A 23602-nucleotide genomic window follows, 5' to 3' on the forward strand; every position below is an offset into this window, starting at 1 on the left:
TTTGTTACTTGCCCTTTGAGACCTGCTAGGTAGCAGCTAGGGAGACAGTGCTGGGTCTGAAGTCAGGAAAACCTGAGTTCAAATAGAACCTCAGACATTTACTAGCTGGGTGACCCCGGGCAAGTCACTTAACCCTGTTTGTCTCAATTTCTTCACCTGTAAAATAAGCTGGAGAAGGAAACGGCAAACCACTCCAGGATCTTTGCCAAGAAAACCCCAAAAGGGGTCACAAACAGCTGGACATGACTCAAATGACTGAACAACTACTTGCCATCACCTTCAAATCTTTTAAAAATCTAAACTGTTCAGTAAGTTTCCTGTGCATTCATTTAAGCCTCTTTATAGATTTCCCCCTTTTCCTCATCAGAATTATTTCTCTTTGAATCCAGAATTTCATTCTTAAGAGTTTCATATCCCTCCTGAGATGCCTTATCCTGTAGAATTAATTTTTAGTCCACTGTATTATACCTTTTCTTTCTTTGAACCTTCTGAAAGCTACTCTTCCAAAATACACAGGTTATATGTCAGACTAGATTTGGCTTTCCTTTTTTCTCTATCCTAAGTTTAAGAAGGAGTAGTTACTTCCCAACAAGGTTCCCATTATTTCCATCCCAGTAACCAGTTCCTTCTTGTTGATCAGAATTAGGCCTAGAATAGCAGCTCCCTCCATTGATTCTTCCTCTTTTTGAAGGATGAAATTATCATGAAGGTAAAGCAAGAAATTATTACATGCTATGCTTTTGGCAGACAAAAAAAATGCCAACCAATTTCCATATACATTGAAGTCTCCTCATCATTTCCCATATCACACCTCTGTGCCAGGCATATGATCGGTTTATCCATATTTCTCATCTTTCTTCTCTTTCTTCCAAGTAGACTATAGTATACTCTGATGATAACATGCTTTCCAATTTCTACCTCTGTTTTTCTTCACTATGCATCCCAATCCCAGTTCCTAAATTTTTTCATATGAGTATTATCTTCTTAACATATAATAGATTCTATCCAAATAGATAAATTTGTCTCCTTGTAATGAGGTCTCTAATTTACCTTGATTGTTGCCTGTATTTTGTGATTTGTATTTAGATATGAGGTCATAGACCTTCTTTCTTGGAGATTTGTCTGTTGTTAACATGGGCCTTCACTGCTGTCTGTTAAAAATGTAAACTCCTTGGGGCAGCTAGTTGGTGCAGTGGATAGAGCACCGGCCCTGGAGTCAGGAGGACCTGAGTTCAAATCCGGCCTCAGACCAAACACTTGTCACTTACTAGCTGTGTGACCCTAGGGAAGTCACCTAACCCCAACTGCCTTAAAAAAAAAAAATGTAAACTCCTTCAGAGTAAGGACTGCTTCAGTCTTTGCATTTGTGTCCCCAGAGCCAGGCACAGAGAGGTACATGATAGATGTAACTTATCTCTACTACTCTTCTTCTGACTCCACTGGAGGGCCTCCCTATGTGCTCTAACTTGGTGAATAAACAGATGTAGGCACTTCTTTCTTTTCAGTTTAAAGCCCTTTGGATTAGATCGCAAGGCTCTAGATAAATATATTCTTGCCAATCCTTCCTAAATGCACTATAACCCTAGCCATTCCTGTAACGTAGGTCATAAAACTAAGCTCTCTAAGACTCTCAGATTCAGAACACTAGTTTTAATGTGTAGAGTAAGACCTTAATCAGGAGCTCCCCATGTGGATAAAATCACAGGTCTAGTGAAAAACAAACATATGAAAAAAACCTAGATCATTTTCAAATACTACTACAACAAGATTATGTGTATATACCTTCTCCTGGATTGTGGGCTCCTTGAAAGCATAAAGCATGTCTTATTTCTCTTCCCTAATTCCTAGCACAGTGTCAGAAACATCCCATGTACTTACAAATATTTGGTGAATGAATAAGTATATAAGAATGCATATATGTGTATAAAAAAGTAGAACTTTGGCATCCCTAAGCTATGATCCTATGAACTTAGAGGTATATAAGAAGTTGATAACTGAATATTCATAAGGTACTTATTCCTCAACATTTTTAATTAGTCCATGTTAAAGAGGTTTTTAAACCTAGTGTTATTCATCTAGTATTCATTTACTTGAGGCAGCACTGGAACTACAATTTTAAACTGCTCAGAGCTGAAGATATCAATATAAAAATGAAGCTTAATGGCATGCAGCCAAAATCAACAGATTATTATAAATATTTTGACTAGGAGAATATAGTACTAAAGGAATAATAATCACCAGAATACAATTTTTACCAGTATTACCTTTAAAAACAAAATAACTAAGGGCAACAAAGTGACTCAAACTATATAAAAAATCATTATAAACATTACCTTCCAATTTGCCAGCTTCTGAGATTCTATGATTTTTATAACTGCTCCCATGAGGATACCTATAAGAAAGTGAGATAGCCAACTTTTATTTGAAGAATTTCATAAAAATATATAGTCACTGTTAATAAAATAAACTCTCCTTTCAGGAAGCTGACATTCTAATGGGGGAGAAAAGTTCATATGAAAATATAGAAAGTAACACAAAGTAATTAAATACAAAGTAGTTTTATTTAAAAAAAGGCATCAAAATTAGTTTTTGAAAAAAGAGTTTAAGATATTAACTGTTAAATATCCAATATTAGACAAGAGTTGTTTAACAGTCCTCTTTATTTCCTCCAACAGCATGAGATACAGTGCAAATAGCAAGGGGAATCAGGAAACCTAGATTAATGAACAGCTAAATAGACTCTGATCTGATTACCATAAAGAATCAAAGATATAATGAATAAAGAGAAATATAGGAAAGTCTAAATGAAATAATGCAAAGTAAGAAAAGTAGAGCTAAGAGTACTATATTATATATATATATATGCACACATACACATATATGTATACTTACATATATACACACACTGTAAAAAATTTGAACATAATCATAAAGGGAGAAATTACAATGTTAATGATAAGCTGTCACTGATATCTATACGTATAAATTTTTTTTAGTGTAAAGCTGATTAAACACAAAATGTAAAGTTAATTTACAAATTTTGCAAAGTTTTTTTCTAATAGCTGTAATTTCTAAAATATACCTAATAGTGTCTTATACTAGTCAGCAGCTATACCATTACCAAAGAATTAGTCCACTAATCTTCAGGGATTTGAAAGCTGACTGTCATCCTGGAGTTTAGAGTTCAGAGGGACAAACATTCCCTTCTCAACCCTAGGACCATTTCAATATCTGTGCTAGAAGGTGGACTTGAGTCATGCCCGGGAGTTCTGAAAGGGACATACACAAACACACACAATCTGCAGGACACCATCTGAAAGGAGTAAGGACTTTAAGAGCTGAACAGCTACAGCAGTGGCTGACAGCATCCCCAGTCTCACCAGAACTTAACAAGCTGAACCAGAAAGAATTGTGGCACAGATGCAACATGCAAAAAGAGAAAGCAAGAAAGTGAAAGGTTGGGCTGAACTACACAGCAAAGGGAGAGATATTTAAGAGAGCCATCAGCCCCCTTCAGGTACCTTGCACCATAAGACTTGTGCTCAAATTTTTTGAAAGTTTTTAAACTGATAACTCAGTTCTCTTTAAGGACTGAGGAAATTCCACATAAAGGTCTACTCTTTCCCCAACTTTCCCTCCTTATTGTCCAGTAACAGACACTGTAATATATTCTATTCATTTCTTTTACCGAAACATTTCCTGTATCCTGATTTTTGCCTCATTTATAAAGAAACCAGGGGTTAGCTAAAGATAAACATAAATTTAAATTAGTGAAGAGAGCCAAATCTCCACTTTAATATTAGGAATTTTACTAATTGGGGTCTCTGAACTATTGTGATTGTATTACTTTTTGTCTGATATAAATTCAATAAAACAGAATGGGGTTGGAGGGAAAGAAAGAACCTTATGGACTTAATCAGCTACTACATAGCTTCTGACTAAAAAGCAAGCTTAATGGTTGTTACAGTGTGTCACTGATTTTCTGAGAAAGAGAGGACAGGGAGTAGAAAGTAGTGAGCAGAGAAAAGATCACATTTTAAACCACCTATCAAAGAAGAGACAGGAAAGGCATGGGAAGGATTCAGCTCAGCCCCAATTCAGCAGGAAGAAGGAAGCAGAAAAGATTAAGTACTGATTAGCCCAGTGAGGCCTCCACAGTGATACCTATACTCATCAGTGTTACACTAACTCTAAGGTTTCCCCTCATCCACTGGCTACTCAGAATATTAGCATTTCTTCAAGGCTTGTTGTCATGTCGTGTTTCAGGTGTGATCAACTCTTCATGACTCCATTTGGGGTTTTCTTGGCACAGATACTGGAATGGTTTGCTATTTCCTTCTCCAGCTCATTTTACTGATGAGGAACTAAGGGAAATAAGGTTAAATGACTTGTCCAGGGTCACATAGCTAGTAACTGTCTGAGGCCACATTTGAACTCATGAAGTTAGGTTTTCCTGACTTCAGCCCTGACACTCTATCCACTGCACTACCTACCTGCTTCAAGGCTTAAAGATCTCCAAACTCGGCACTTTACTCTAATTCTCTTTGTGGAAGCCAAAAAATCTCCTTGCTCTCTTTCAGAAATATTAAGAAAGCATTTTAAAATCAACCTAGTCTGAAGTCTTTGGAAAACATCAGTCTTTCTTTAATGATCAATTCTGAAACTAAGACTTGTTCCCCTCTCTCCAGATCAGATACAAGGACTCCTCCCTTGAGTGGTGGTGAACAGATAAAGACAAGGAGTAATTTTCCTTGTTCAAAATTCCTATAAATGTTCTCTCAACTTGGATTAGAAAGACACACTGTAAGTTATGCACGGTTTCTGCCAGATAAAGACATTTTGTTACCTAAATTAGGAATCCTTGGATTTTGAATGATAAATAAAAGTTGTTTATGGCCAACTTGTGCCAAAATGCAGAATACACTTTTTCAACACCTCTTACAAGTTCTCAATGTCACACCTTTACCATTAAGGGTTTACTTGTAACAATGTGTTATAGCCTAAAACTTTTAGTTGATGGCTTAAAGCTATATAAAAACTAATGACCTACTCCACCCCCCAACTAATCAATTCTCTGATCAGTTGCCAAGCTATCATTTCTACCTTCACAACACCTCTTCTTTCCTTTCACACAACTACCACTCCAGTTTAGGTCCCGATCGCTTCTTTCCCTGCAATGCTGTACTAGTCTTCTACCTACTTTCCCTGTCTCAAGTCTCCCCCCTCCCAATTTATCCTTTAGCCAATGCCAAAGTGATTTTTAGCAAGCGTAGGTCTGACCATATCACCTTACTATTCAATAAATTCCAGTCATTCCCTATTATCTTCAAGACCTAAGATAATAAGGTTTACATTGCAAGTTCTTCATAACCTAGTCATACACTTTTAAGAAGAATATGGATCATGATCCAGCAACAACAACAACAACAACAAAAAAGAATGAGAATGAATGGTCAGACATGTAGAAATAGAACTGAGAGAGAAAAGCATCACAAAAACCCAGAGAGGAAAGAATATCTAGGAGGGCAGAGTGGTCAACAATGTCAAATGCTACAGAGATGTCAAGAAGGATGTAGACGGAAAGACCACAAGATTTGACAATTAAAAAATCATTGGTAACTTTGGAGAAAGCAGATTCAATCAAGTGGTGAGGTCAGAAGCCAAACTGCAAAGGGTTGAGGAATGAAAAGAGAAGTAAAAGAAATTAAAACTGACAGCTTTTTCAGGGATTTTGGCCTTGAAGGGGAAGAGAGATTTAGGATATTAGCTTGAGGGGAAGGCATGGTTAAGTGAAGGTTTTTTAATGATAAGGGAGAGCCAGACATGTATGTAAGCAGCAGGGAAGAAGCCAGTAGAAAGGGAAAGATAAAATGTTAGGAAGAGAGCATATGATAACAAAAGTAATCCATCAGAGAAAAAGGAGAGAATAGAATCAAGGGTACTGTGTAGAGTAGAGGGCTTTGGTAAGAAAGATCACCACTTCATCAGATATTAGAATAAAGGGGAAGAGACTGGGGAGAGCATCAAAGAGTTTTGAGATGTAGAGAAGAAAGGGGGCTATTTATTACATGTCTGCAATGCACTGTGCTAATTGCTTTCTTCTTCCTATAAAACTCTAGCCAAGCTTCAATACAGTAATATAGTCTCTGTAACTGTGTTTTATAATGCTATAATTATATTTTAATCAGTAATTACTGTATTGCCTAAGACTGTAACTAATTATACTATTACTTCACATGAAGCATTATGAAGCTCTATGTAAAACAATGTAGTAGTGAAATACTTAGAAACAGATATGTAACATTTTCTAGCAGCTGTGGAGCAAGACTACCAGGCAATGATCAAACTATTTGTTCACAACTAGAAATAGAGGTTCAAGTTGAGGTCAGATTAGTGGAAAAGTAGGAAAGGGTTTTGGCCCCCAAATCATCTACAAGTTAGAAATGGAGTTTAAGGGAGCAATTTTGAGGAACAAAAACTAAGGAAATAAAATCAGACCATTTCGATGACAAGTAGCTGTCTCTTTTATGGTTCATGACTGCATAAACGTCAAGAGGTTAAAAGTATTCTCAAACATAGCAATATGTCTGCCTTACTCAGAGATATAACATTAAAAAAGGAAAATGATAGGGCTATAAACTCAAAATCTGTTCCTTCCTCAAAACAATCTATTCTATTTTTGTCAAAGCAAGAAAAAAGAATACTGTTATCTGTTCATTAATTATTTCCTTTGGATACTACTATTTTGCCCCTCAAATCTATTTTAAAAAATTTTATGTTTAAACATTTGCAGTCAATCCAATAATTATTTTCAATTACTTCCATTTAATTCCTTATTTACTTTTTACTCCACTAGAGCTATTCTCCCAAAGAATGCAATATGGAACACAGACCTAAATCCACATTAACACTTCAATCTATAGTTTCATTAAATTATTGTATAGCTATGCTTACATTCTAATTTTTAAAGTTCATTTTGTCATTTTATACATCTAATTTTTAGAAATCTTTAGATAGAACTGGTTTAAAATCTGTGAAACACAGGTCTTTCCCTTCTGATAACAAATAAAACAATATAACAACAAAAGTAAAAAGTGACATCTACTATCAGATGCAATTGCTCTTTTAGGAAATTTTGTTAAACTACTTCAGAGAATGTAATTTGTGGTAAAGTTTTTGTATTTCCTAGGATGAATGTGTTGTATCAAAAAACATTTTACATAAAATTAATTTTTAGAAAAATCTATAAAATAGAAAATGACTATAAAACTCCTTGGGAAAAGGGGCTATCTTTTTTTATTTTAGTCTTTGTAATCCGAGCATCCAACACAGCACCTTGAACATAGTAAATTTTTTTTAAATTCTTGTTGAACTAAATAAAGCTGACTTTATTTAAATAAATGAAACCTAATACTACTAGATAAAATTATCAGAAAGTTAGTAAATGACAGGATTAACTGTCAAACAGCCGCCTATAAAGGCAAGATTATTACTCTCCTAGTTGTTAGTGTTCTCTTTCCTCAAATTATCATGTATGTATTTTTCTATGAATATGTTCTATCCCCCGTTGCCTGAGATATACCTTCCAAGTTTGACACAGAATGGCAGAATGGATTAGAAACCAGAATCCAAAAATATGTTGTTTACAAGAAACACATAGACACACACAGAGTAAAAATAAGGAGCTGGAGCAGAATCCATTATGCTTCAGCTGATATAAAAAAGGCAGGGATAGCAAACACAATCTCAGAACAAGTAAAAATAAAAACAGACCTAATGAAAAGAAATATTCAGGGAAACTACATTTTGCTAAAAAGTACCATAGACAACGAAGCAATATCAATGTTAAACATATATGCACCAAATGGCATAGCATCCAAATTCTTAAAGGAAAAGTTAAATAAGTTATAGGAGGAAATAGACAGTAAAATTATACTAGTGGGGGACCTCAACTTTCCCTTCTCAGAACTAGATAAATCTAATCGTAAGCTAAATAAAAAAGAAGTTAAGGAGATTGATAGAATTTTTTAAAAGTTGGAGGTAACAGACCTCTGAAGAAAACTGAATGGAAATAGAAAGGAGTATACCTTTTTCTCAACTGTACATGGCACCTTCACAAAAACTGATCATGTATTAATCAGGGTATAAAAACCTCACAAACAAATGCAGAAAAGCATAAATATTAAATGTATCCTTTTCACACCATTATGCGATAAAAATCATATTCAATAAAGGGCTATAAAAGCATAGATTACAAATTAATTGGAAACTAAATCATCTAATCCTAAAGAATGTGTGGGTCAAAGAACAAATCATAGAAACAATAAATAACTTCATTAAAGAGAATGACAACAATGAGACAACATATCAAAATTCGTGGGATACACAGACCAAGCAGTACTTATGGGAAAATTTATATCTCTAAATGTTTACATCAATAAAATAGGTACAAAGCAGATCAATGAACTGGGCATGCAATTAAAAAAAACTAGAAAAGGAACAAATTTTAAATCTCCAATTAAACACCAAATTGGAAATCCTGAAAAATCAAAGGAGAGATTAATAAAAGAAATTAAAGAGGTGAGTATACCACTAATGAAGATGAAATTAAAGCAATAATTGGGAATGATTTTGTCCAATTATATGCCAATAAATCTGATAATCTACAAAACATAACACCCATTCCTGTTAAAAAAAAAAATTGGAAAACATAGGAATAAATGGAACTTTCCTTAACATAATAAGAAGTTATCTATCTAAAACTGTCAGTAAGCATTATCTGTAATAAGAATAAGCTAGAAGCTTTTCAATAAGATCAGGGATGAAGCAAGGATGCCCATAATCTCTCTTTCTCAAGTCTCTTACCACTTCTGTTCATCCTATATACTGTTGCTCAACCATCTTATACACTTACTCAACCAACTCCAGCAGATTGTTGTTGCCTCTAAGATAAAATATAAACTCCCCAGTTTATCTTACAATATTGTACCAAAAATGCTATCTATAACGATAAGAGAAGAAAAAGAAATTGAAAGAATTAGAATAGGCAAGGAGGAAATAAAACTTTCACTCTTTGCAGATGATATGAAAGTATACTTAGAGAGTCCTAGAGAATCAACTAAAAAACTAGTTGAAATAATTAACAACTTTAGCAAAGTTGTAGGATATAAAATAAACCCACATAAATCATCAGCATTTCTACATATTACCAACAAAGTCCAGCAGGAAGAGACAGGAAGAGAAATTCCATTAAAAATAACAGCAGACAATATAAAATACTTAGGCATATACCTACCAAGATATACCCAGGAACTATATGAACACAATTACAAAACACTTTTCACAGAAATAAAAACAGATCTAAACAATTGTAGAAATATTACTTGCTCGTGGATAAGCCTAGGCATATAATAAAAATGAAATTCTTTTTTTTTTTTTGGTTAGGCAACGGAGTTAAGCAACTTGCCCAGGGTCACACAGCTAGTAAGTGTTACGTGTCTGACGCCAGATTTGAAAAGAAAGTTATGACCACATTGTTTCTGCAGGGTTTCGAACTGGGGATTTTCCGCATGTCAGCAGAAGGTGATAACCTCTACGCTATAGAAACCAATCTAAAAATGACAATTCTACTAAATTAACTTACTTCTTCAGTGTCTTACCAATCAAACTACCAAAAACTATTTTAAAGAACTAGAAAACAATAACAACAAAATTCATCTGGAAGAATACAAGGTCAAAAATATCAAGGAAATCAATGGGAAAAAAGAAGGTGGCCTAGCAGGAGCAGATCTCAAACTTGAAGAATTTATGACCAAATAAGAGATAGAGAGGACAAAATTAATCTGGAAGAATAAAGGTCAAAATTATCAAGGAAATCAATGAAAAAAAAAGTAAAGGAAGGTGGCCCATCAGTAGGTGATCTCAAACTTTATAGAGAAGAATTTATGACCAAACAAGAGATAGAGAAGATCATGGGAAGTAAAATAGATAATTTCAATTACATGAAATTAAAAAGATTTTGCACAAATAAAACCAACGCAGCTAAGATTAGAAAGAAAGCAGAAAACTGGGAGGGGGTGGGAAGGAATTTTACAACAAGTTTCTTTGATAAAGGTCTCTTTCTCAAATTTATAGAGAGCTGAGACAAATTTATAAGCATACAAGTCATTCCTCAATTGATAAATGGTCAAAGGATCTGAACAGGCAATTTGCAGAAGAAATCAAAGCTATCAATAATCACATGAAAAAATTATCTAAATCACTACTGATTGGAGAAATGCAAATTAAAGTAACTTGACAAACTATTTCACACCTATCAGATTGGCTAATATGACAGAAAAAGAAAATGACAAATGTTGGAAGGAATGTGGAAAAATTGGGACACTAATGTGCTGTTGTTGGAGTTGTGAACTGATTCGACCATTCTGGAGAACAATTTGGAACTATGCCTAAAGGGATATAAAACTGTGCATACCCTCTCACCCAGCAATACTACTACTAATTCTGTATCACAAAAAGATCTAAGAAAAAAATGGAAATTGAGGAGATGCTCATCAATTGGGGAACGGCTGAACAAGTTGTGGTTTGATTGTGATGAAATGCTATCGTTATATAAGAAATGACTAAGAGGATGGTTTCAGAAAAATCTGGAAAGATTTATATGAACTGATGCAAAGTGAAATGAGCAGAACTAGGAGAACACTGTATAATAGTAACAGTAATATTGTATGATGATCAATTGTAGATGACTTATTCCTTTTTTTAACATCTAATTCAACCATATCTTTTTGAAAATTTAATTAATTTATTTATTTACTTTGTCACATTTTAAGTTACGAACTACCCCACTTTCTCCCTCCCTCCCTACTCTGCACTAGAAGGTCACTATATGATGTATATGTATGTGAGTGTGTGTGTAAAACCATATTATGTATACTTCAATTTATCAGTTCTTTCTCTGGAGGTGGACAGCATCTTCCTTCGTAGGACCTTTCTAGTTGATCTGAATATTTATAATACTCAGAATAGCTTAGTCATTCACAGTTACTCTTCAAACAACAATGCTGTTACTATATACAACATTCTCCTGGTTCTTACTTCACTATTCATTATTTCAAGTAGATCTTTCCATGTTTTTCTAAAATCAACCTGTTCATCATTTCTTACAGCACAGCTGTATTCCATCACAATCATATACAACAACTTTTTCAGCCATTCCTCAATTGATGGCTGCCCCTCAGTACCAGATAGTTTCAATAATTACTACCTTAAAATACAGTTTAAAATCTAGTACTGGAGCAGCTAGGTGGCACAGTGGATAGAGCACCGGCCCTGGATTCAGGAGGACCTGAGTTCAAATCCAGCCTCAGACACATAACACTTACTAGCTGTGTGACCCTGGGCAAGTCACTTAACCCCATTGCCTAATCCCCCCCCAAAAAAATCTGGTACTGCTAAATTTCCTTCCTTTACCTTTTTTTAAAATTCCTTTGATGTTCTTGACCTTTGTTCTTCTAAATGAATTTTGTTATTATTTTTTCTAGCTCAATGAAATAATTTTTTGGCAATTTAATTGGGGTAGCATTGAATAAGTAGATTAGCTTAGGTAGAATTGTCATTTTTATTATATTGGCTCTGCCCACACATGAACAGTTAATATTTCTCCAGTTATTTAAATTAGACTTTATTTGTATAAAAAAGTTTCATAATTATGTTCAAGTAGTTCCTGAGTTGGTCTTGGTAGGTATATCTACAGGTATTTTATGCTATGGTTATTCTAAATGGGTTATCTCTTACTGTCTCTTCTTCCAGGGTTTTGTTGGTGATATATATAAATCGAACTGATGATTTATGTGAGTTTATGATAATTTAGCTACTCTGAGCAACACAATGGTCCATGACAATTCCAAAGGGCTTATGATGAAAAATGTTATCTACCTCCAGAGAAAGAATTGATGAAAAAAAAAAAAGAACTGGTGGAGTCTAAATACAAATGGAAGCATAATTTTTTTACTTTATTTTTCTTGCTTTTTTTGCAACATAGCTAATATGGGAATATGTTTTGCATGATTTCACATATATAATTGATATCACATTTCTTGCCTTTTCAAATGAGTGGGAGAAGGTTGGGAGGAAGAGAATTCAGAACTCAAAAATTTTTTTAAATAGATGCTAAAAATAAATAATGTTAAAAAAAGATAAACGGGAGTTTATATTTTATCTTAGAGGCAACAGCAATCTGCTGGAGTTGGTTAAGTAAGTATATAGGATGGTTGAGCAACAGTATATAAGATGAACAGAAATGGTAAGAGACTTGAGAAAGAGAGAACAATTAAGAGGCTGTTGCAATAATCTAGGCAAGAAGTGATGAGGGGGTGGCAACGTGTGAGTAAAGAGAAGGGGACTGATTTGAGAAATGTTACAAAGACATAAATGGCAAGATTTAGAAACTGACTGGATGTGTGGCATAAGAGAAAATAAGAAGTTGAGGATACTACTCATTTTATGAACCTGAGGAACTAGAAGGAAGGTGTTACCTTCAATAGAAATAGGGAACTTTGGAAAAGGGAAAGTTTTCATAGGAAAAATAATGAATTTGGTTTTATACATGTTGAATTTATGATGTCTCCAGGATATTCATATTTGAAATGTCCAATAGGCAACTGGTATTCTGAAGCATAGGGGAAGAGACTAAGGGTGGATGTACAGACCTGGGAGTCACTTCCAAAGAGACCATAGTTAAACCTTTGGGAACTGATTAGTTTCCTAGAGAATATAGAGGGAAAAGAAGACTGAGGACAGAATCTTGGGGAAGATCTACAGTTAGGGGGTATGATATGGATAATGAATAAACTAAGGAAGGCAGAGAAGCAAATTAAGAGGGGATTAGTGTTATAAAGACATAAAGAGAATATAGTATCTAGGAGAAGATGGTCAACAGTATCAAATGCAGCATACAAGTAATAAGGTTGGACTGAGAAAAGACTATCAAATCTGGAAATTTATATAGATGAATAGACAGCTAGATATTCAATGATTACAATATGTAAATAGAAAGAGTAATAACCACAAAACATTCACAAATAAGTACAGCAACACTAAAAAGAGTAAGCTTAGCCACAAAAGAAGAGATATGAGACTGTATTTCCTCCCACTCCTTTGTGGAGGTGAAGGTGCAGTACATTGCATATAACATCCGATTTTTTGACATTGGTTTTTCCTGAATTTGTTTTCTCTTCTTCCTGTTTTCTTTTTTAAATCCTTTGTAATAAGGAATAGCTCTCTGGGAAAATGAGGGGCAGGGAGAGAAATCTAGGCAATGTAAAAATAAAAAGTAGCAATAGCAATAAAATATTTTTTTAAAGAAAAGAGTAATTTCAGATGAGCAACGAGATAAAAAACTAAATTGTAAAAGGCTGAGAAATGGAAGAGGAGAAGTAGAGGGAGCCAATACAGACAACTTTTTCAAGGAGTTTGACTGAGAAAGAGAGAAGAGATATAGGAGGACAATGGCTTTGTGGGAAAGGTTTTATAAGGCTACAAGAGACTTGGTCATGTTTGAAGAAAAGGTATCAGTTGACAGGAAGAGCCTGAAGATGGAGAAGGGAACATAACTGAGGAAGCAAATCTGCTGGAGAAGATAGGAAAGGGGCATTAAGTGCAGATGTAGAGGGACTGGCCTTGGCAAGAAGAATGGTCACCTCTTTGACATAAACTGGAGGAAAAGGAGAGAGTAGAAGATGATGTCAAGAGATTTAGAATTGATGAGAAGAGAAGAGAGAGTTCACACCAAATGGCTTCAATTTTTTTCATCAAAAGGCAAAGTCCTCAGCTGAGTGACAAGGAGAGGAGTAGATTAAGGAGGAAAGAGAAGGTTTGGAATAATTTCTGTAAAGAGTAAGATAGGGAATCAATTAGTGAGAAATAAAAGGATTGGCCAGCTGCAGTGAGGGCCCAGCTATGGTTGGATAACACAAATGTGTATTGTACCTAGTCAGCAGGGTTGTGGTTCTTCCTCCAGCTTCATTCGGCAACTTGTGAATAGGAGTCGAAGAAGCAGATGGTGGAAGTAATTTAGGGCTGAGGTTTGGCAAGGAAGGAGTAACAAAAGGAAAGGGGGTAAGAGATTCAAGAGAACAGTGTAGGGTAGAAATGGGTAACCACTGGGTTGAAGGTGAAGAGGAAACAAGTAAAGTCTGAACAAGGGTAATGGCCTGAGAAAGCACTTGATGAATGCAAAGAACAGTTACAGCAAGGATGAAGCATAAGGAAAGGAGTGATAATGAGTTATGGTCAAACAGGAGAATGTGTCAGAGTTCCAACTAGGAAAGGACAAAAGGACTGTCCTATAGCAGTGAAGGTGCAGCTGAGCAGGTGCAGCACAACTCCACCCATATGTGAAAGCAATACAAGTGTAAGAATACAGAAAACAGCAAAAGGGCAAGAGGAATGAGATCAGAGAACACAGTAAACAGTGGCCTAGTAGCGGGTCATTAAGGCTGAGAGACAATAGGGCATATTTGAAAGCAGTAGGAAAGGAACCAACTGATAGGAAGAGGCTAAAGCCCTCTCACAGGCTGCTGAATGAAGTTGGAGGGAGAACCACAACCCCGCTGACTAGGTATATCACACATGACATGAGAAAGTCAAAAGGCTGCAAGGGGAGGACAATGAGGCCACAGATGGGATGATTAACTACAGGAATAGCCAGGAAAAGGAACAGATAAGAACAGAGGACCAGAAGGCCCAAGTGAGGACAAAGAATAGTTTTAGGAAGAAGAGGAGGAGAAGGAGGAGGGAAGAAGCATTTATGAAGCACCTCCTATGTTCTGGGCACTTTACAAACATTGTCTCATTTGATCCACGCAACAACCCTAGGAGGTAGGAGCTATTATTATCCCTACTTTACAACTGGGGAATCTGAGGAAACCAGAAAGTAAGTGGTCACACAACTAGGAAGTACCTGAGACTTCATTTTAACTCAAGTCTTCCTGACTCTAGCCCAGAGCTCTAGCCTCAGCACCATCTAGCTACCTTAAGAGACAAAGATAAAGGGACTGGAATATATGATCAGACAGGGGAATTTAAGAGTTCAAGATCATGGAAATAGCAGTTATGGGCAATGAGCTCTAAGTTATAACCACCCTCATAGGTTACAGGAGTAGGAAAGGAGGAATGAGAATGTCAGGATGTTTAGGAAACATCAAAGTACATTTTGAAGTCTCTGTAGTACAAAGACCAAAGTTGAGACAAAGAAGACTATGAGGCAAGTACTGAACTCTTTGAGAAAGGAGAGTGACCTAGAGCTGATGATTAAAACAACAATATAGACAGGGAAGGGTGGCCTGCTTAAAATAAGAAATATAGTCAGTTCTGCTTGAGAAATATTGGAAATGCAGAAAACTACACCACTTCACAATAACTCATAAAGCTGCAATCCTTCTGATGCTCACTTCCACAAGCAAATCCAGGTCTTTTTCAAAGTAAAATATTGTATATTTTCTGGTGCAGTAAGAGCTATGGGTAGAAGAAAGCTGGTTTGATGGTTCAAACCCCTTCCCCTACTCAAGCCCAGAGTTTCAGCCTACCCAACCCTGGCCTGAGACTGAAGACAGACTGAGGTCAAAGATGCTACTGCTATTTATTGTAATATTTATGTATTTCTTAACCATTTAATATATATAAAACTGCACTACTGTTTTATTAGGTCCATATCTTTCTTTTGAGTCACTGATGAAGTTTTTGAGCATTGTACCACTAACCCCATTGTCCACACAAGCTCTGTGGTTTTCCCTGCACAAATTCACATAGTATGGTGCTTTTGGGGAACACACATGTCAAGTTATAGCAGAACTGACTGTACTATGTTATGGTAGAAGAAAGAAGGTCTGGAAATAGGGTAAGAAGCAAAGAGTATGTCTATTCCACTTGTCCCAGTATGTCTGAGGGGCTCGAAAGCAGCATTCAGTACTAGATATGTTGACCAGAGATGCAGTGCCTTTGGAAGGAATCAGGTTTTCATGAACTGACAACAATGAAAAGTATGAGAAGAAGAAATCTAGGATGAAGGAGAGTTTGTTAACAACAGAACTGGGGCTCCAGTAGAAAAAAAAAGAAAGAAAAATAGCTGAAATTTATGTAACTTTGTTTATTATCTCACTTGATCCTGAAAACAACCTTTTTGAGATACCATTATGTCTGTTTTACAGATAAGGAAAATGACGGTTTCATAGCTAATAAATGTCAGAAGCCAGATTCAAACTCAAGTCTCTCCTGAACCTGAACTCACACTACATCAAATTCGGCTCTAATCCCAGTCCTGCCATCAACTCACTTATGGGACACTGGATAAATTACTTCTCCTTCCTGGGCCTCAGCTTCCTCATTTATATAAATAGGACAGGTTAGACTCCAAGGTCCTTTCCAGCTCTAAAATTTAATGATTTTACAAATTAACTGGGTTTATTCAAAAGAAGCATTGTGGCACAGTGGATAGAAGGCCTGAGTCAAGAATACTTAAGTTCAAGTTCTGTATCATACATACACTAATAGTGTGATCGTGGGCAAATCACTTAATATTTTATTGCCTTAAATAATGCTCTAAGGCTTTAAATTACAGAGGAGTGTGGTTTCTAATTCAGGAGTTCCTTACACTAATGAAATCACAGGTCTTGGACCCTTCCCTCCAAAAGGTCATCAGTTTAAACTGAATTAACATCATTAATAGCTTTAATTTAACCAGATTTTAACCACTTACCTAGAGAGACAACTGCAACACTCTCTGGCAGAAAATGCAGTCTGTATCTGATCAATAAATGCACCAATATGATGCAAATAGCTGCGCAAAGGAAGTAAAAAACAATGTTAAAACAGCCCATTTCCTAACAATCATTTAAAGGCAACTAAAAATCTGATAAAATATAAAAAATATATTTTTAATGCTTTTTAAAATTCCTTGGAATGGATGAAAACTGCTATTTTGGTCTCAACATGAGTTGCATTTTCTCATAAAATCTGGCTTATATGAAATCTAGGTGAAGCCTATAATCAGTGCTATGTTTCAGTGTACAGAGATTTTTTTTCCTTTCAAAGAGATTTCACTTCTGTGTGACCTTGGGCAAGTCACTTAACCCCGACTGCCTCACCATAAAGCAAAAAAAACAAAAACAAAAACAAAAAAAAAACCAAAGAGATCTCACTTTAGAGAGATCATATAATGTAATATAATAAATTACAAGTTACAAACTGACCAATGGAATAGTGATTTTTAAAAGCTGTAACCATATCCCTAATTTAAAATTACTTGGCCACTAAAATCTAAGTAACTATAATTGTAATAAAACACAGAGAAGCAAAGATATTCTTTTACCACATTATATGACATCTTCTTATTAGAAATAATACTACTTTGCTCTCCCTATTTTTAACTAAGGCAAACTGAAATAATCAATAAATTGGTTCCTGACACCCACATCAAATCACATTTTTTGAAATTTTAATACCAAAGGGAAAGAGGGGAAATAAGTCAGCATGTTATATATCCTATAAGATAACACTGTGGTAATTCTCAAAGTGCAATCTTCCCAATGCTTAAAAAAAAAATTACAATTCTCTGGTTCAACTGTAATACTTTCAACCACATTAATGATCAAAACTGAATTCTATTGTAGTTTGATGGCATTGGTGTTGGTGTTATTTTCAAATTAGTAGGGTAGAGTGAGGGTTTTGTTTGTTTCTTTTTTGGTAAATATTTGTTTTTTCTTAACTCAGCAAAACAAAATTTAATGCCCGTGCTCAATGGGTTTCTAATGAAATGGCTGCTAAACATGTCAGGCTTGTCATGGCATTATCTTTGTTTCACTCATTATATTAAAAATTATTATATTCTAAATCAGCATCAACAATTTAATAAATCCAATGTAAAATCAAATCCTATTCCATGTTAGATCACAAACACTACATTGTCAACTCTATAAATTTCCCAAGGCTACTTAATAAACACAAACTTGAAAAGTAATTACAAAAATAATATTAAACATGGATTTGTCAACTCCAAAAAATCTCCATTACTTTTTACCAGTTTATTAAAAAAAAAAAGTTTCTACAGAAAAGAGTGTTAATCATTGCCAAGTTCAATAGTCATAAAAATAATACACATACACGGTTATGGCCTAAGCTTCTAAGAATCAGTATAGACTGCTAACCAATTGATTTCAAGTGTCAAGAGTATATCCATAAATTGAATTATGACACTTAAGAAAACCTACAGGTGCTCAATCTTAAAGTGATTGATAATCCTTCTTAAATCCCAACTGGTGGAAAGCAAAGACCATGCATACCAATTGTGTGGGTTTTTTCAATCTGGCAATAGCTTTGACTCACAATCAAATTACCTCCTTTTCCTTGTCATACTTTGTGACCCACAGTGATCAAGGACACAAAAAACCTTGCAATTTCTTTTCTGGCCCAATTTAAACAGTAGTAGTAAGGGCAAGGAGGTGATATATAAGGTGAGAAGTATCTATAATAAAAAGACTCGCTCTTCACTGCCTGTGCTAAAATGTCCTAGTTTCCTTCCATTCACTATGGTTCATGAATTTAGTGCAATGACACATCACCTCATGTAGGACACTGTTTTTTAAGACCTTAGATGCATATCATTTGAACCTCTGTTCAGAAGTAAATAGATATATTATACAAATAGAGATCCAAGATAAAATTCTCCTAGTTCACTTAAAAAGTCTTAAACTATGCTACTGGTACCTACTAGCATTCCAGGAAGCAGTTAAAGAGACCCAAATTCATAAATCGTTTGTGGAGAACACAAGTAAAAAGAAGCAAAACACAAAAAGAAACAAACACAAAAAACAAAACCCAGCTGATATTAAATGTGATTCTGAAATTATATTTGAAAAGACAGTTACCCCAGGGTTAAAATTAAATTAAACCCAACACTCTTTTGGCCTAAGAAAGGTATAAAACCTAAGTCGATTTTTGTTCTGATTCATCAGCAGGCTGTAGAAAACTGTTTTGTGCTCTTTGGCACAAGCTCATTTTAAAGATTCAATTCAACAAATCCAATTCAATCGACAGGTATAAAACAGCTATTATAAATAAAGCCTACCTGACTTCAGAAAAACTTGGAAAGACTTGTATGGTCTGATGCTAAGTGAAGTAAGCAGAACCAAGACAACGTTGTACACAATAACAGCCATGGTGTGCGATGACTAATATTGATAAACTTAACCCTTCCCCAGACATACAAGGATCTAAGACATCTCGAGGCCTCATGATGGAAAATGCTACCCACATCCAAAGAAAGAACTATGGAATTTGAATGCAGATCGAAACATATTATTTGCTATTTTTTTTCTCTTCTGTTGAGTTTTGTTTCCTCTTTCTGTGTGGTTCTTCCTATTGGTTCTAATTCTTACTTACAACATCACTAATGTGAAAGTATGTTTAATAGGAATGTATATGTATAGCCTATATCAGATTGTGTGCTGTCTTGGGGAGGGTGGTGGGGAGAAAGAGGTAGAAAAATTTAAAACTCAAAAGCATATGGAAGCGATTGTTGATAAAAATAAATTAATAAAATAAATAAATAAATAAAATAAAGCCTACCTTAAAATTCGACCTCCTTTTCCCACTTTCATCTTTTTATGGGGGAAAAATGAGGGATGGGAATAATGTTTACAAAAAATATCTTTTCTTCCTACCCTTTTTTTATATTCTTTAACATATCAAGTTGCCTTCAACATTAATAGAATAATGACCTTCCTTTGGCCTCAAATGGAGATTTCAGGTAATAAAGATTTTCTAATCAAGACAGGAATTGTTTTCCATCTGCATGCTGCACTGCAACAAAAATGTTCTCCTGAATTACTTAATTACTACCCCAGGAATTTTATCCAAAGAGATTTGCAAAAAGAAAGCCATCAGTGTTTATTAAATCCAAATAGAATACAGAAAGGCATTTTGTATCCATATTCTAAGCTTTTAGAATATTCTAAAATTCTAAGCTATTACCAACACTCAAACCATTTCTATTTTTTGGGGGGGGGGGCCTAGGCAATGGGGTTAAGTGACTTGTCCAGGGTCACACAGTTAGTATTGTTTCAATAAAGATTTTGAATTATCTCTTTCTACCATGTTTCAAGATACTCAGTAAGGATACATCTGAAAACACTTTTAAGAAGGCTAAGCACTGTTTAATGAAGGAAGATAAGTGACAGGTTATGAATGGATCATCTTTCTTCAGTGACGTTAGTAGAGAAAACTAAATGGCAGGACAACTGGGCAAAGGAGAACAAATATGAGTGTTCTCCATACAGGTACAACATACACTATTTCAAACAAGTAAACAATAGCATTTCAACATTCACCTAAAACAAGCAGACTAAAGAATATAGTCATGCCACTGGATTGTTCCTCTTGCTGAGCCTGTTCTCCAGTTTGAACCGGAAGGATGGGTTTCGCAGGAGTTGGAACCACCAGTTTGGTAGTAATGGCCAGGGTTGTATGTAGGGTTATATTGAGACCCTCATGGGTTGTGTTGAGGAACCTGTCAGAAGATACAAATGAAGCAGGTAGGTAAAAAGAAAATGCCTCTCTCTCTAAGGCATAAACACACATAGTAACGAACTATTTATTAAATAAGCAGTTAAAAGAACAAGCTTTAAAACTGTCCAGCTCTAACACAGTCATCTACTACAACATCCTAGAGTCATAGATTTAGAATTAGAAGGGACCTTAAAGGTCATCTAGCCCAATCTTCTCATTTTAAAATTGAGGAAACTGAGGCTGAGAGAGGTTAAGTGACTTGCCCAAGGTCATACAGGTAGTGAGTGATGACATTTGGTCATCACAATCAAGGTACCTTTAAAAGCAGCCTAAGTATACCACCAAATTAAAAGATAAAAACAGCTGGTGGTACAGAAGAAAGAACATCAGGCTTGCAGTCAGACATACTCGAGTTTAAATCCAACCTCAGGTACTTATTCGTAGGTGTGACCCATGGACAAGTCACTTAAACTCTCTCTGCTTCAGTTTCTTCTTCAGTAAAATAGAGATTAAAAAAAAAACCCACCTACCTCCTAGAGCTATTTTTTTTCTCCTAGAGTTATTGTAAAGATAAAATGGGATATTTGTAAACTGCTATATAAGTGTTAGTTATTAATATTACTTAAGTAGCTTAAAAGTGTAACCTATTATCATTATGTCATTGGCCATAATCACCATGAAGTGTATAACCAAAACCCTTTCCTCTTTTGGAGGGGAAAAGCAAAGAAAGAAAACTGGAGTGTTTTGATTTCCTAGGTCTATTCAGACTCCACACAGAATGTTTCCACACTATTTAGACAAACCTGAAAAGCTATAATATAAAGAATGACATCAACATTGTATTCATCGATGTTTTAAAAATTCATCTCATAAATCTGATTTCAAGTCATGTGTCTGCTACTTATTGTCTACAGGCAAGTACACAAGCTGCTTGGAAATGTAGTTGCAGGGAATGTAGTGAAATGGAAAGAATTCTGCCCCTTGAGTAAGGAGACTTGGTTCAATCAATCCCCCAGGGAAACTAAAAGCCATAGGACCTTGGACAAGTTAGCATGCCCAAGTCTTAGTTTTCTCACCCCCTTCATAAAAGGGGATAGCACTACAATCTGAGTCAGTGTCATAGGACTTGAAGCAGCCAAGGACCTCGGAAATCAACCTCTTTATTTTACAGATAAGGAAAATGAGGTCCACAGAAATTAAGTGCACAACTTGGCCACAGCAGGAATCCCAAATTCTACAACTCCATATCAGCTAGGTGGCAGCAGTGCATAAGAGTGCCGAGCCTGGAGTCGGGAAAACCTGCGTTCAAATCCAATCCCAGACGTTTACTAGCTGTGTGTGGCCTGTGAGCAAATCACCTAAGCTCTATTTGTCTCAACTCTAAAATAGGGATAATAATAGCACCTACCTTCTAGGGTTTTGGGGAGAATAAAACGAGATAAATCTAGGATGCACCTGAGCTGTATAGAGGCTAGCCTCTATTATTATTATTCCTTCCTCTAACACTCCACAACCAACTCTCATTACCTACATCACAGGCTCATGACAAGGAAAGGGCTTTTTAAACCTTAGAATTGTGTTCATGCTGCTGTGGCTTCTCTTCGAACCTCATTTTCATCTGTAAAAGGAGAATGCCCTGGTCCTGGTAGTAATAACAATAGCCTGTACTGATTTGCGCCGGCTTTAAGGTTTCCAAAACACTTTTACACACATTATCCCGCTGAAATCTGATAACATTACTACAAGATGGGTGCAATTATTATACCCACTTCACAGCTGAGGAAACTGCGGCTATATAAGATTAAAGTGACTTGACACTGCCAGCAAGTGGCTGCGGCTGGATATGAACCAGGTCTTCCCGACTCCAAATTCAACTTTTCCAACCATATTGAGACAGAGCTCGGGGTCTAATCCCAGATCGGCCACTGTACGACCTTGGGCATGTCACTTTCCGCCACAGGTCAGGCCCCTCGGACCAAGCGCGGTCCAAAGGACTTTCAGGAGGAAAGCCCACGGAGGAGCCTCTTCTCCGTCCCGAGGACGACGCTGAGAGCCTCCCCCACCTCTCTCCGAAAGGGGGCGGGACCTTTCGAAGAAAGGGGGAGGGGGACACGGAAGCAAGTCGCGGGGAAAGGTTCCCTCTGTAGACGGCCTTAATTTCCACGTTTGTCAAAAGTTGGCGTGGGAGGAGATGACCTCGACCCTGCCTCCAGGGACTGACCACAGAAGGTCCGCAGCTGGGGGCGGGGCGGGGTCGCCTCCTACAGGCCCCGGGCCTCAGCTCGCGAGCCACAGCGGGGGGGGGGGGGGGGCGGGGAGGCTGCTCGGAGGTGCGGCCGGGCCGCCCCACCCCCACCCTGGGGGGCCCACAGCCCCACCGCCGCCCGGAAATCCCACTCACTCCTCTTCCGCCATCTTGTCCCCCATCCTGCGGCTCCGCCACGGCCACCGAGAGCCCGCAGGAGCGCGGGGCTAGCGGGCCGCCTTGGGCTTCCGGTTGGGGGGGTGGGGGAACCGGCGGGGAGCCGGATGTGGGAAGGCGCGGGGCCGGGAGAATGCGGCTTCTCCTTCCGTTCGTCTCTCTGGTCCGGGCTGGGGGGGTGGGGCAGAGAGGGCGGAGGGGGGCGTCACAGGAATAGAAGACGTGGGGAGGGCACGTGACTCTCTGGTACCACGTGGCTGCCAGGAAGCCTTCCTGGGGCGTGGGACGGCTTCGTTCTTTCCTCGTCCTCTCTGACCTGGTGATGTGATAGTCACTGGATGATACTAAGGGGAAACTCGGGGGGGCGGAGAGCGGGAAGCCATGTTCGAGGACGGGTGATTCACTCATTTTGTCCTTGGCGTCCCAACCCCTTCCGCACAAACGCCCTCGGCCTCGACAGGTTTATAAACCTTAGTCAGCGTGGTGTTATTTGAACCCAGGGCTTCGCTTCTCAGCTCCGACAGTCTCTGGTGACCAGCCGGGCTGTCGGGAGGAAAGGAGAACCTGGGGTCCTACCGCTCCTGCTCCAGAGCGGGCACTGCGGGCCGGCGGCTGTGA

At 37.0% G+C, this 23602-nt stretch overlaps 1 protein-coding gene across 2 annotated transcripts in view; it reads right to left on the reverse strand.

Annotated features, from left to right (window-relative positions):
* SLC9A8 (solute carrier family 9 member A8) overlaps positions 1–23147 on the reverse strand; it is a 112062-nt gene extending 88915 nt beyond the window's left edge. Inside the window, exons 1-4 of one of the 2 annotated variants that reach the window (XM_027852950.1) lie at positions 22964–23147; positions 20385–20563; positions 16757–16837; positions 2334–2392 (exon numbers count right to left, since the gene is read on the reverse strand). In XM_027852950.1, the coding sequence (XP_027708751.1) occupies positions 2334–2392; positions 16757–16837; positions 20385–20563; positions 22964–22989 (345 nt within the window). In that variant the 5' untranslated portion in view covers positions 22990–23147. Of the gene's footprint in view, positions 1–2333; positions 2393–16756; positions 16838–20384; positions 20564–22331; positions 22406–22963 lie in introns of those variants that run through there. The other variant, XM_027852958.1, reaches the window with a different exon arrangement.
* Between the last annotated feature and the right edge of the window lie 455 nt (positions 23148–23602).

Source organism: Vombatus ursinus, unplaced genomic scaffold (genome assembly GCF_900497805.2).
Source record: "Vombatus ursinus unplaced genomic scaffold, bare-nosed wombat genome assembly UNPS02000580.1, whole genome shotgun sequence".
NCBI lineage: Eukaryota > Metazoa > Chordata > Mammalia > Diprotodontia > Vombatidae > Vombatus > Vombatus ursinus.